This window comes from Lissotriton helveticus, chromosome 1_1, assembly GCF_964261635.1.
Source record: "Lissotriton helveticus chromosome 1_1, aLisHel1.1, whole genome shotgun sequence".
NCBI classification, from domain to species: Eukaryota; Metazoa; Chordata; class Amphibia; order Caudata; family Salamandridae; genus Lissotriton; species Lissotriton helveticus.
Genome location: NC_136057.1, coordinates 1,338,252,055 through 1,338,264,326, shown reverse-complemented (window position 1 = coordinate 1,338,264,326; position 12,272 = coordinate 1,338,252,055). Strand labels below are relative to the sequence as shown.

Sequence of the window (12,272 nt, the reverse complement as noted above, 5' to 3'; positions counted from 1 at the left end):
TAAACATCCTGCTCAACGACGGGTCAACCATTTGAAGTTTGGCCCCTATGGGTCCACGGCTTTCATCAGGACTCACTTTTAACCCCTAACAATCAGTAGTTCTAGTCTTTCCCCAGTAGTCCAAGTGTGAAATAGGGAAAAGGTCAGAGGATAACATGCTGGCGTACTTAGCTGATATGCTACAAACAAATGATATTGCCCTATGGTTATAATTCTTAGGCCGCCTAGGAGTAGGCAGGGGGCATGCTGTTAAGTCAGACATTTTTTAAGGGTGTAATGCTGCAAAAACACCTAAATATTACCACCATCTTCTATATTGGTATTTTTAAAATTATCTTTAGATCCTCCTACAGCCAAGCGTTATCATATCGTCATATTGCTCCATCCACAGATGTTGAGCCCATCCCAATATTTAGTATACCAGGATGAGACCCCAAGAAGACGCGTGCAACCAATGGAGACGGTGAGGGTCCTTTGACTACAACTACCAGGTACCCTCCTATTGTGTAAAACGTATCACACCATTCCTATAGTTTATATGTTTGATATGCCTTAGTGTTATATATCATACAGTATCCCCCAACTTAACTATACTCTTAATAATCATGTACTGTGTTGTTGCTTTGCTCAGAGAACGATGCAATCCCCGTGACATATTTACAAAATATGGATGCAGCATAGGAGTAGGAAAAAGGTCACAGGAAGTGTGGTTGGCTAAGATCTTTCACATAACACTAAGCAGCATTATGTGCTGAAGTACATTGCGAGTGTTCTCATTTTCAAAATGAAGCTTATGGTTTGTGACCTTGCCTAGTGACACGTGCTCCAGCTTGAATCCCTACTCCCCTTATTCACAGCTCGGATTTGTTAGCTCTCAGCTTGTCCAGACTTATGTTGATCTTTGACCTCTGACCTGCAATTTATTTTTACCAATGTAATTTCTCCGATAAAATCTTTATTCTCTTGAAAACTTCTATACAACTTAGTCTTGCAATTTGAGGGCACCAGTAGAGTTTATGCATACCGCTGCTATGCACAGTGCTCAGATTCCCTACTGTAATGTTTTGATGCACTTCAGCAAAAACCAAGTACATAAACAAAATAAATGTTCGGCCTATTTTTTGAGGATCAACTAAGCAGATTTCTACTTTATCTGGGATCCTGGCAGCCATATTTGAGAGGTTAAACTAGTATCTTATTGCAACCAAATTATTTGTGAACTTAACCTTTTGGACAGGAAAACTTGCAATTTATACTAGTGGTAGTTATTATTATTTTTTTAATGTGGTTTCTCTTCTCATCCAAATCTATACCAATACAGCATCTGAACATTCCTATAAAATGCTTTGTGGTTTCACAGTGCGGTTTTAGCAGCATGTTAGTGTTCAGCATCTTACAGAATGGCATGTTGGATTGTATACAAAACGCAATAAAGATTTGTTAGTGTTCAGCAGACAAGCAGAGGGAGAAAGCAGACGAAATTGATTGTCTACCTGATGCCTGGAGCACGCATTTCAACCAATCGGGGTGAAAAATTCTCACAATGGGGTAGAAGATACTAAACCACCAGGAGCATGCGTAAGTATAGGAGTTCACCAGGCCGTTCACTTTCAGCAGGCCTTCCTCTGTGTTCCTGATCTGCAATGCGGTGAGGAGAGAACAGGCAGGCTCAACAAATGGCAAGTGGACACTTGAACAGTAAGCAGTGTTCGATCTCCAAGTAGGCGGTATTTGTAGTGCACAAACGAGGGTGTCTGACCATGGGTCAATATAAATGCATAGGATATGTGCAGTGAACACCACTGATCTACCTTGATCTAGTTGATACACACAGTGGACAAACCCAGAAATGTCATCAAGGATAGTTCTCTATGTAGATGGTATGTGCGTGCACAAACCATTGGTGTCTGACCACAGACCATTCTTGCTGCATATGATACATGCATTGCACAAACACATGGTGTCTGACCACGGATCATTCTTTCTATAGAAGAAACATCCAGTGCACAAACACAAAATGTCTTTTTGTGAATCATTCTCCTTGTGTAGAAAATATGGACAGTACAGAAACCCATAGTGGATGACCGAGGAACTTCACTATGTAGATGATATGGACAGTGCAGCCACCCCAGGTGTCTGATCACAGAATAAAGTAGACTACTTGTAACTGTACCATCAGAACAAGGAACTCCATGTAGGTCAGAGAAAAAGAGACAAAAGCTAATCAAAAATCAGTGTGTTGCACCACTGCGAGTTCGACTGGAAATGAAACAGCACATAAGAAGTGAAATTGGCAACAGATTCTCCGCCAATAAATGGATATATGATAGAAGAGTAACTGCCCTTGTGTAGGTGCTCGTGTAATACTGCACAGATAAAAGTGCTTAAGATGATGATCCATCTATCTTATCAAATTCAGCGTTAATTACATTTAAAATGAGGTATATTCATATTGGTTTGTTAGGAAGATATGTCAGGGTCTGGTCTTCATTGAAAAATGTTGGCAATTCAAATGAAACTTTATTACTTTTGATATTTAGAGTGATCAGGGCCAGAGGACCTGGATGATAGAGCGGCAAACCTAAGACACCTGATCCTAAAAAAATGTGTATGTTTAAATATGTGCGGTCGGAGCCTTTAGGGCTGCATCGTAATGGGCCGCTTGGTTTCCTTTCTGACCGCCTCATTATGATGGAGGCAGTCGGAAAGGAAGCTGGCAGGTAATTCCGGCGGGCTTCCAATGGGTTCGTGAAGCCCATCTGCCAGTCGGAAACCGGCAAGTAATCTCAAGGGCAGGTCTTTCCGCCCTTGAGATTACGATCACGGTTTCCGACATGGTTTCCATGCCGGCCTGTCCGACATGGAAACTGTCGGATAGGATGTTTAGGGGTCTCTAGCAGGGCCTGTTGATACCTACACCTTGTGGCAGGCACCCTGGTGCCTGCCACGGGGTGCAGGGATGAACTGCACCTCCCTTTTCTCAATGGGAGCTTGTGTTACAGCCGGTTTACGGCAGTAACACACGTTCCCATCGAGAAAAGTTGAATGCGACGATAAGTGTTCAGCATTATAACAGGCCGGTCGGGACAGCCGACCAGGAGTCAGTCGGTCCCATGACTGAGTCAGTGTCGGGCGGAATTTCTTCCGCCCAACATCGAAATAACACCCCATAGATGAAACATAATGGAAGACCATGAAATATCATCCAATATTCCCATTAACAAGTTTCGGTGATATCATAAACTATGAGGACAAGGACTGAATAGTTTGTAAATTTCACCAGGACCTCTGAAAAACTATTTCCTTCACAGTGTATCGAATAGTGGCCACTGACAGGAATTATCCTTTTTAGATTTGGTTCACCTTTTGATGAATAAATTGTTAATAAACCAATGGACACTAACGATGTCCAGGGGATTTATGCAATTCTCAGACTGCTACATTTACCACATAAATATGGACTAAGTAAATCTGCTACACAAATTGACACAATCTGCATAATTTCGAGATTTCACAAATAAAAATTCTATCTCACATAGGTGAAAAAAACGGTACCAGAAAATGTGGCACATAGATTGTATTTTATGCTGCATTATTTAGATACAATTGCCGCATAATCCTAGTAGACTAGACAATGTTAAAGCTTTACAGAATGGTTTGGGTGATGCATTAATTCTAATGAATCCCACCAATTTTCTGCACATTACTTGTACATCATGTGATGCACACACTTCGAGACAATAAAAGATCTGGCAAATGTAGGAGAAAGAGAGAGGACCATTTCATACTCTGGGCCTAGTGACAGATGAAGCAACAGAGAAGCTCCGACAGGTGCAAAAATATTAACACCATTAAAATCCCCCCTCCAAATTGTGCAGGTCATTAATGATCTCGCTATCTCTCTCTTGCTCGGGACTCCGTCCCACAAACATATAACCCAACACCTACGAGACCTCCACTGGCCCCCCGTGGAGAAGAGGGTCAAACTCCTCACCCACTCCTACAAATCCCTCAACAACACCGGGCCCAAATACCTCTACGAGAGAGTGTCCTTCCACGTACCCAAGAGGAACCTCTGCTTCGCCAAACTCGCCCTGGCAAAGGTCCCCCGCATCCGCAGAAACAGAACTGGCGGAAGAGCCTTCTCCTAAATTGTGGCCAAGACCTGGAACGACCTCCCTGTGAACATCAGACGCTCCCCGACCCTGCATAGGTTCAGGAAGGACCTCAAGACCTGGCTCTTCGACTGATACGGAGCTGCTTCCCCCCACCCCCGCGTCTTAAGACCCTCACGGGTGAGTAGCGCACTTTTTAAACGCCTGATTGATTAATTGCTCCATCTCCCTGCTTCCCACCAAATGCAGACGTACTGGTACATAGTCAAAGCATGAACTAAACTAACAATATAAGTTATTGAGCAAAGTAAGTGGGTGTGCTTAATCAGAGTAGAAAATTTACAAACCAACAGGGGACACTAAACCAAAGATATGACTTGCATGAAACGATTTATATTTAGTATGAATTAAACTATCATATACCAGTGTAATTTTATATGTATGTATTAGAATGATCGAATTTTACTGGCCTCATAAAATCAATGTTTATGTTTTAAGTGTTTAAGGAGTTAGGGCGAATTGGGTTATGTTTTTGACTCATTTTAATATAAAAAATATTTCATTTGTTTCTACAACCTAATTTAATTAGCAAACTGTAATCTAGAGAATTGGCTGATATGCCACAAGATCAAATACAAACAGATCATGAAATATTCTCACACATTTAGCTCAAGCTCCGCTTGACACATCAAATGAATCGAACCATATTTGAACAATATATATAGAAAAGTCAAGTGACACTGCAGAAAGTGTAAATAAGTGTCTTGAAGTATATCATGGTAAGAGAGAGAGGGGTAGCGCCTACAAATCATTGACCTGGGCAAGTGTCATCAAGGCAAAAATCGGATCTATTCTGGGATCCGTACCATGAAAAGGCCTTTAACCTCAAGCCAGAGATGTATGCATTGGGATTTAGCAGAGAAATACTTTTTCTCACAGAGTTTTATCGCTACTTAAGTGACAGATATACACACCCTGGTAAAGCAGGTCAGTGCATTTCTGAAGCAATATGACGTATCTATTAATCAATAATTTTCTGCATGCAATCATTACTTTATTGTAAGAATAGCCTATCCTGTTGTAAAATAGCACATTTTGTCTTGCTACTGTTATAGGTCAAGCTCACCTGCCAAAATAAAATTAGTGGGCTGGTTTAGGACAAATATTTGTTGGCATTTTTAAAAAAACACGTGGGATTTTTAAAGCAGTGCCCACCTTGCCATGGGCGTTTCCTCCTAGAGCGAGGAGGGTGGGCCATTGAAAAACAGCTGTGTGTGGCGAACAACCATTACCGCGCCGGCAACACTACGCATGGCTTTACACCGCACGCGTTACAACGCATGCGACGTTACCACGCGTGGACATTGCGACACATACCATTACATCGCATGCACATGCGATATAATGGCGATGCTGGAACCGGGAGCAGAAACGGCGACGCTGCACAGGAACCACGAGGAACCACGAGGAAACAAAGGTAAGGGTATGTTTTAAGGTTTAGGGCTTAGGGTTTAGGGTTTAGGTTTTGGGGTAGTGTCAAGGGGGGATAGTGTATATTACTGTTTAGGGCTTAGGGTTTGGGGTACTGTATGTTACTGTTTTGGTGTTTAGGGCTTAGGGATAGGGGTAGTGTTAGAGGGTGAAGGTGTGTGCTACTGTTATGGCTTAGGGACAGGGGGTCATAGTCTATGGTCATGTTTGAGCGTTTAGGGTCAGTTTTTTTTTAATTTAGGATGCGGGGAAATGGGTGCCGTTGTAAAGGCATTTCGTATGCATTTCTAAGGGCATGCTAACTAATGCTATACATTGTAATAGCATGCATTGTGACGTACATCGTGAACTAAAAACCGCGTTGTAACGGCACGCGTTGTTTTGGTTTGCGATGTACCGTCATACATCCTTGTGTGTCCACCCATCTAAATTAGGTGTCCGGGCATACAGCCAAACGGCTAACAGCCCTTACTTCGTCTGCCCATCACAGGAGTTTAACCATGGGGGAGACGTCTCCCCCGCGGTAGTCTCTGCCATCGTCAAACTATGGTCCGCCCACATTAAAATTGGGCAGGCGGACAATTATGTTGGCAGGGATGGAACTCCATCACTGTTGCAATGGAGTTTTCGCTCCGTCGACCTATAAATCTGGCCCATGACCCTAGAAGAGCTTCCCATATTTTTAAAAGCACTCCAAGCTGGAGGTATATTATTTTCAGCTGGAGTGCCGGGACCTCTTGTGTTGGTTCTATGGCTGCATTCTATGACCCACATTTTTTAATAAAGAGTAAAAGACATGTTTAATGTTTTTATTTTCAATTGTGCTTTATTGAAAATATAATCACTTATTAAACATTGCAATGTGTCAGTTTTTGAAATATACATTTTATTATAGTTATTGGTGACTTTTTGACTAAGCCGATAGATCTGTTTTATGTATGTTTGTGTGCTGACCCCTGGATAAAGTCAATAAGTCGGCTAACCCTTTGACAAAGCCAAGAAGTCGGACTTACTTAAAATCACAGTTCATAGAGTTACATGACATAGTCAGCCATTTGTATTTGGGGGGGGGGGGGGGGGGGGGAGACGGGGAGTAGGCATCTGTGGGGAGGTTGGGCGCCGGCTCTGCGCACAACTCCGCACCGCTCACAGGCTCACGGCAGGAGCTGTGGATTGCTGGGTTTTGGGCACCCAAACACATGCTCCGCGCACAGGGATGAACACCTAACTATGCTAAAATTTAAAAAAAAAGAGAAATGCACTTAAAAACACAAAGGTTAAAGGGACGGTATAGTTAGGTGAAAATGTCAGTTAAAATATGCCACTTTAAACATAAAAAGCACTGAAATTCACCACTTATTTATCTCAACTAACTATAACTCATGCCCGGAGTAATTATAACTTGCACCCTCGCCATGCACTGCTAATTACCTCCCACATTACATCCTTAATGACATATATTATGGGATAATTGATAATAGGAGTACAACATCTGAAATGACATCATTGATAACAGCATAATGCATGTCAGGGGTGCAAGTTATAGTTACTTGAGATCAATATATCTGGTGAATTTTAATGGTTTTGTTTGTTTAAAACTGTATATTTTAACTGTTATTTAACCTTTGTTTTTCTCCGTGTGTGTTTTCAAACACATATGTTATGTTATGTTATGTTAAGGTGAGCTTATAGAGCGCTCTGTCACCGTGGGTTTCCTGGCGCTGATCTGGTGCTGGGGGTGGACAGGGGGGGTTAGCCAGATTGTGGGAAAAGCCATGTTTTCAGAGATCTACGGAATTGGAAGAGCAAATTGGAGGATTTAAGTGAGGGTGGGAGAGAATTCCAGAATTTAGGGGCCAGATATGCGAATCTCCGACCTCCGATTCTGCAGAGTTTGAAAGAGGGGACAACCAGGAGGCGGAGGTGAGATGATCTGAGGTTGCGTGAGGGACAATAGGGACTGATAAGGGATTTCAGGAATGCGGGGCAGGGACCAGTTAGAGATTTGAAGGCAAGGCAGCCGATCTTAAAGGCTATCCTCGAAATGACAGGAAGCCAATGCAAGTTGGTAAGAAGAGGCTTAGCGGATTGCCATTTCGGGATCCCGAAGGCCAATCTCGCCGCTTGGTTCTGGACGATCTGCAGCCTAGAGAGAAGGGCCTTAGGCAGACCGTGATAAAGAGAATTCGAGAAATCGAAGCGGGAGAGGACAAGAGCCTTGATAACTTGAATCAGAACTTTGGGAGTCAGGAGATAGGCCACCTTCCTGATCCTGCGCAGCTGGTACATGCAGGAGGAGACCACCGCCCCTATCTGGGGATTAAGGGATAGCTCGGAGTCAATAATGACCCCGAGACTCTTCACCGAGGCCACAGGGGTGGGAGGAGGGCCTAGCTCTACCGGCCAGAAGTGCGGGCCCCAGTGGATAGAGCTCTTACCAGGGAGGAGGAGCTCTGTCTTCCCGGGATTCAGTTTGAGTTGATTCTGGCTCATCCACTGGAGAGTGTGGGACATAACCGCCTGAAAATTAGTGATAGCAGAGGGAGAATTGAGAGGAAAGATGAGTTGCAGGTCGTCAGCGTAGTTAAAGACGGTGACGTCCCACTGCCTCAGAGAAAAGAGAAGAGGTCGAAGATAGAGGTTAAAGAGAAGGGGGGATAAAGAGGAACCCTGGGGAACCCCGCAATGTGATCGTTCCTTAGGTGCCCTGAAGGTGCCGAGACTAACTGTCTGAGACCTTCCGGTCAGGAATGATTCGACCCGTGCCAACGCCAGGCCCTGGATGCCGGCCTGCTCAACACTATGGAGAAGGATGTCATGGTCCACCGTGTCGAAAGCGGCCGACAGATCTAAGAGAACCAGTGCCTGGGGGGTACCCCTGTCAGCGCCGCCTCTCAGAGCATCCAACACGGCCAAGATCACTGCCTCCGTGGAGTGGCCGGGTCTGAAGCCAGCCTGGTTGGCTTCGAGAAAGTTGGAGCTCTCGATGAACTGTGAGAGGCAAGCGGTGACGTGGGCTTCCAGAATTTTAGAGAAATAGGGCAGGAGAGATATAGGCCGGTAGTTCGCCAAAACTGCGGGGTCCGCTCCTGGCTTCTTCAGTAGAGGCACCAAAACGGCCTCCTTGAAGGAGCTGGGCACCGTGCCAGAGGAAAGAGAAGAATTCAGCAGAGGGAGAATGCAATCAGGTAAAGTCAGGCAGATGTCTCGTAGTATAGATGGTGGACAGCAGTCATCAGGTGAGCCAGACTTGATACGAGCGGCCAGTCTGGCCAGAGAATCTGGATCAAGAGAAGGGAAATGTGTGAAAGAGAGTGCATTGTGAGGGGGACAGACAGTATCAGTGCCAGGAAAGGTGACCGGAATAGTATCCTTAATCATAACAATTTTTTCTAGGAAGAACGTACTGAGAGCATTGCATGATTCCTGAGTAGGAACCTGGTTCAGGAGCGTCCTAGAGTCAGAGGTAAATTCATCGAGGACTTTAAAAATCTCCTTCGACTTACAAGGGGCTGACAAAATTCTCTTGGAGACATATGCTAATTTGGCCGCAATGATGGCTTTTTTATATTTATTGCGGGCGGCCACGTAAGTGTCTCTGCCTGTGGTACAGTAATCTCTCCTTCACTTACGCTCCAATTGGCGTAGCTCCAGATGTTGGGTTTTTAATTGGGGGTCAAACCACTTATGGGAGTTGCTATGCCGAGAGCGGGGAAAGTTGGTTAGAGGGGCAAAAATATCGCTAGCTGACGTAAGCCGTCAAGCTGACATACAATCAACTTTTGACTGGAACCTCTAACACCCTCTCTTATATATGCCATCAACAGCACAAATCCTAGATACTGACAACACCACCAAACTCATCTAACTTACCACAGTTGACCCCAACATCAATCTCATCCAGACCCTCATCTTTCCTTACCAGCTCTGATCTAAATCAAGTACAGCATCACCAAATACCAACATCACCACCAGAGGTCCCCATCCAGTATCAAAGCTGGATAAAGCACTTTAAACTCACACAATGCCATGATCTGTTTTCTCAGATGCTACCCAACACTAACTTATTCAACTACACTCACCACAGGTGCATCCACCAAGTATTTCAACCAACTCTTCCAAGTTCAGACTATTCCATCACCACCAACGTCAAACTGGAACAACGCACCACATCAGACTAATCAAACAAACTACACTGAGTTTCACCATTAGTGATCCTACCCGACCAACACTCCTCAGGTATGACATTCAACATAATGCAAAACATTTTCATGTACGTGAAGTAGAGTGGGTGCAAAAAATGTGCAAAAGTCCCCTTCTCCAACTTTCTACATTTCAGCAAAATCTTCAAATTGGCTATTTCAAAATCAAAATTAGCATTTTTTTCATCACACTATTGACATCCCAGCATAAAGTGAGGATTTTCTTGCCTCTCCAAAAAGTGTCATTGAAAATCCTGAGTAACATGTAGAAAGGTTGGACCAACAATACAAATTTAACTCCTCCCTGGTTTCTGTAACTTTGGTAAAATTATTTCTAATTTCCTATACTGAAGTAACTTGAAAAAAAGTTTAACTTGTCTGCTGAAATGGTTTAAAACAACTTAGAGACATTATGTTAAACTGGAGATTGTATTGTAAATACTCTTCGTATTTAAAACATTTTCCTTTTGCAGAATAATTTTTTTATTCTAACATTTTAAAAGGAGATTTTTTTCGAAGTATAATTTTAAATAAAAGAAACATCCCTAATGACGAAACATTCAACTACATTCATTCTTTGTACCTTTTCAACACATTGCAGCCTTTCAATCATGCAGACTTTTGCATGACCAAGTGCAAACTCTGCAAATCACTACAAGCTGTACCATCATCACTATCAGCATAACTAACAACAACCACCACTGATCTCATTCCATCTACACATACCTCGTGTGACATCCGCCACCAGTCACATCCATTTAGTTCAGAATTGCCAAAAGTTGGACCATGTCAGATTTTCAGAACATCGGCACAAGATACATTTACATACAATTAATCTAAATTTGACAATTGGTTATCCTGAAGTCTATCATTGCTCCAGCCCTTGTACACCAAGGTAGCACATCCACAATCTACACACACACACCCCAGGTACAATCGCTACTTCACTAATGCTCCTCAGCACCACCTACCCAGTACTGTTGCAAGTTACTGTACCTGACGCGACCACCACAGGCTTGACATAATCCGGATGAACCAATGACACAAGAGGTTTGAAGGGTCCAAGCCATACCAGGGTAATTTGTTGAAAGGTTTTTACTCTTTCAGCCAACACTCTTAACCCATGTTCATTAGGTGTAACCTGGAAGTTAAATCACATAAAACAAACAGCCAGTATTTATAGATTTTTTTCCAGCTCAAAAATATTTCAATTGGTAATAACTTAAATTGGTAAATTAAGCATTACCACTGGAGCACGGCAGTACATCTTCCAAGAATATCTTTAGTAGGTGGCTTAAGGCAGTGTTATTCCATTTTCACCTCTTGTACTTCTTGTTTTTTAAGGAGTGTTCGCTTTTTTGTCTACACTCTTGTGAACTAAAATGTCTACTCCTCCTGTTTTGTCCAGATGGACAGTGGCAGATGTCTTGCATCTGAAAAGCGAAGTCACGGGCTGTCTTCCACTGCTCCAACAGAGGAACGCTTTCTGACATGAATAAAAACTGACATTTAATTTCCTGCACCCAGCACCTCCATCGATCCACCTCCATTGTCTGTGGTCCGGGTGTATAGAAGCAAAGCATACATAATACTGGAGAACCTAGCTCCGCAGAGGTCACGCATGCAGTCAGTAAGAACCTAAGGGAAGTAATAATATGTTTTTATTGTTACTCGTCAAGAGGGCGGGCTTGTGCAACCATAAAGACATATAAAGAGCAACTCTGGCGTTCCTGAGCGTCATTTGTGGTTCTAATGCAACATCTCAGAGCTTCACAAGACACCTTAGATCAATAATCAACATGATGTATTCATCGCAAAATCCATCTCAGTATTTATTTGACCAAGGGCCATATGTTCCAACATTCCGTTTTGCGATTCCTAAAAAGCGATTTTTAAGGAATCGCTATTTAGAAATCGCAAAATGGTATGTATGTAGGAAATCACTTCTTTTTAGCGATTCCTTAAAATTCCTTAATTGCGATTAGCAAATTGCTAATCGCAATTAAGGAATAATTTCCCATTCATTTCTATGGGCCAGGAGGCCCATAGGAATGAAGGGGAAATTTGCGAATCGCAATATGCTAATCGCAAATAGTGAATATTTTCAAGGGTGCAGGGGTGTCTCAAGAACACCCTGCTGCACCCCTGAAAATGACGTGTGCGCATATGGCGCACATACATGCCCCAAGGGCATGTATGAGCGTCACATGGCACCTTTTGATTTAAAAAAAAATGCTTTTTTAAAAGAATTCGCAACTTACCACCAACTAGAAGTTGGTGGTAATTTGCGATTCCTTAATGGCATTTTGGAATGTTTTTTTCCTTGATACATTGCATTTAAGGAATCGCAAAATTTGCAATTCCTTACAAGCAATCGCAAAATAAGGAATGGCAAATTTAGCAATTCCTTAATTTGCACCAAAAATGTTTCATACATACCATTTAGCGAAAATGGGTTCGCAAA

General features: G+C 42.9%; 1 protein-coding gene across 8 annotated transcripts in view; it reads right to left on the bottom strand.

Moving 5' to 3' along the window:
• The window catches only part of CYP4F22 (cytochrome P450 family 4 subfamily F member 22), a 288,015-nt gene that overhangs the window by 77,234 nt on the left and 198,509 nt on the right, over positions 1–12,272 (bottom strand). For 3 of the 8 annotated variants that reach the window (XM_078682584.1, XM_078682611.1, XM_078682620.1), the window contains exon 3: positions 10,805–10,949. The exons of 3 other annotated variants lie outside the window; for them this stretch is intronic. In XM_078682584.1, the coding sequence (XP_078538710.1) occupies positions 10,805–10,949 (145 nt within the window). Of the gene's footprint in view, positions 1–1,493; positions 1,639–10,804; positions 10,950–11,054; positions 11,166–12,272 lie in introns of those variants that run through there. 2 more of the 8 variants (XM_078682642.1, XM_078682626.1) reach the window with 2 other exon arrangements.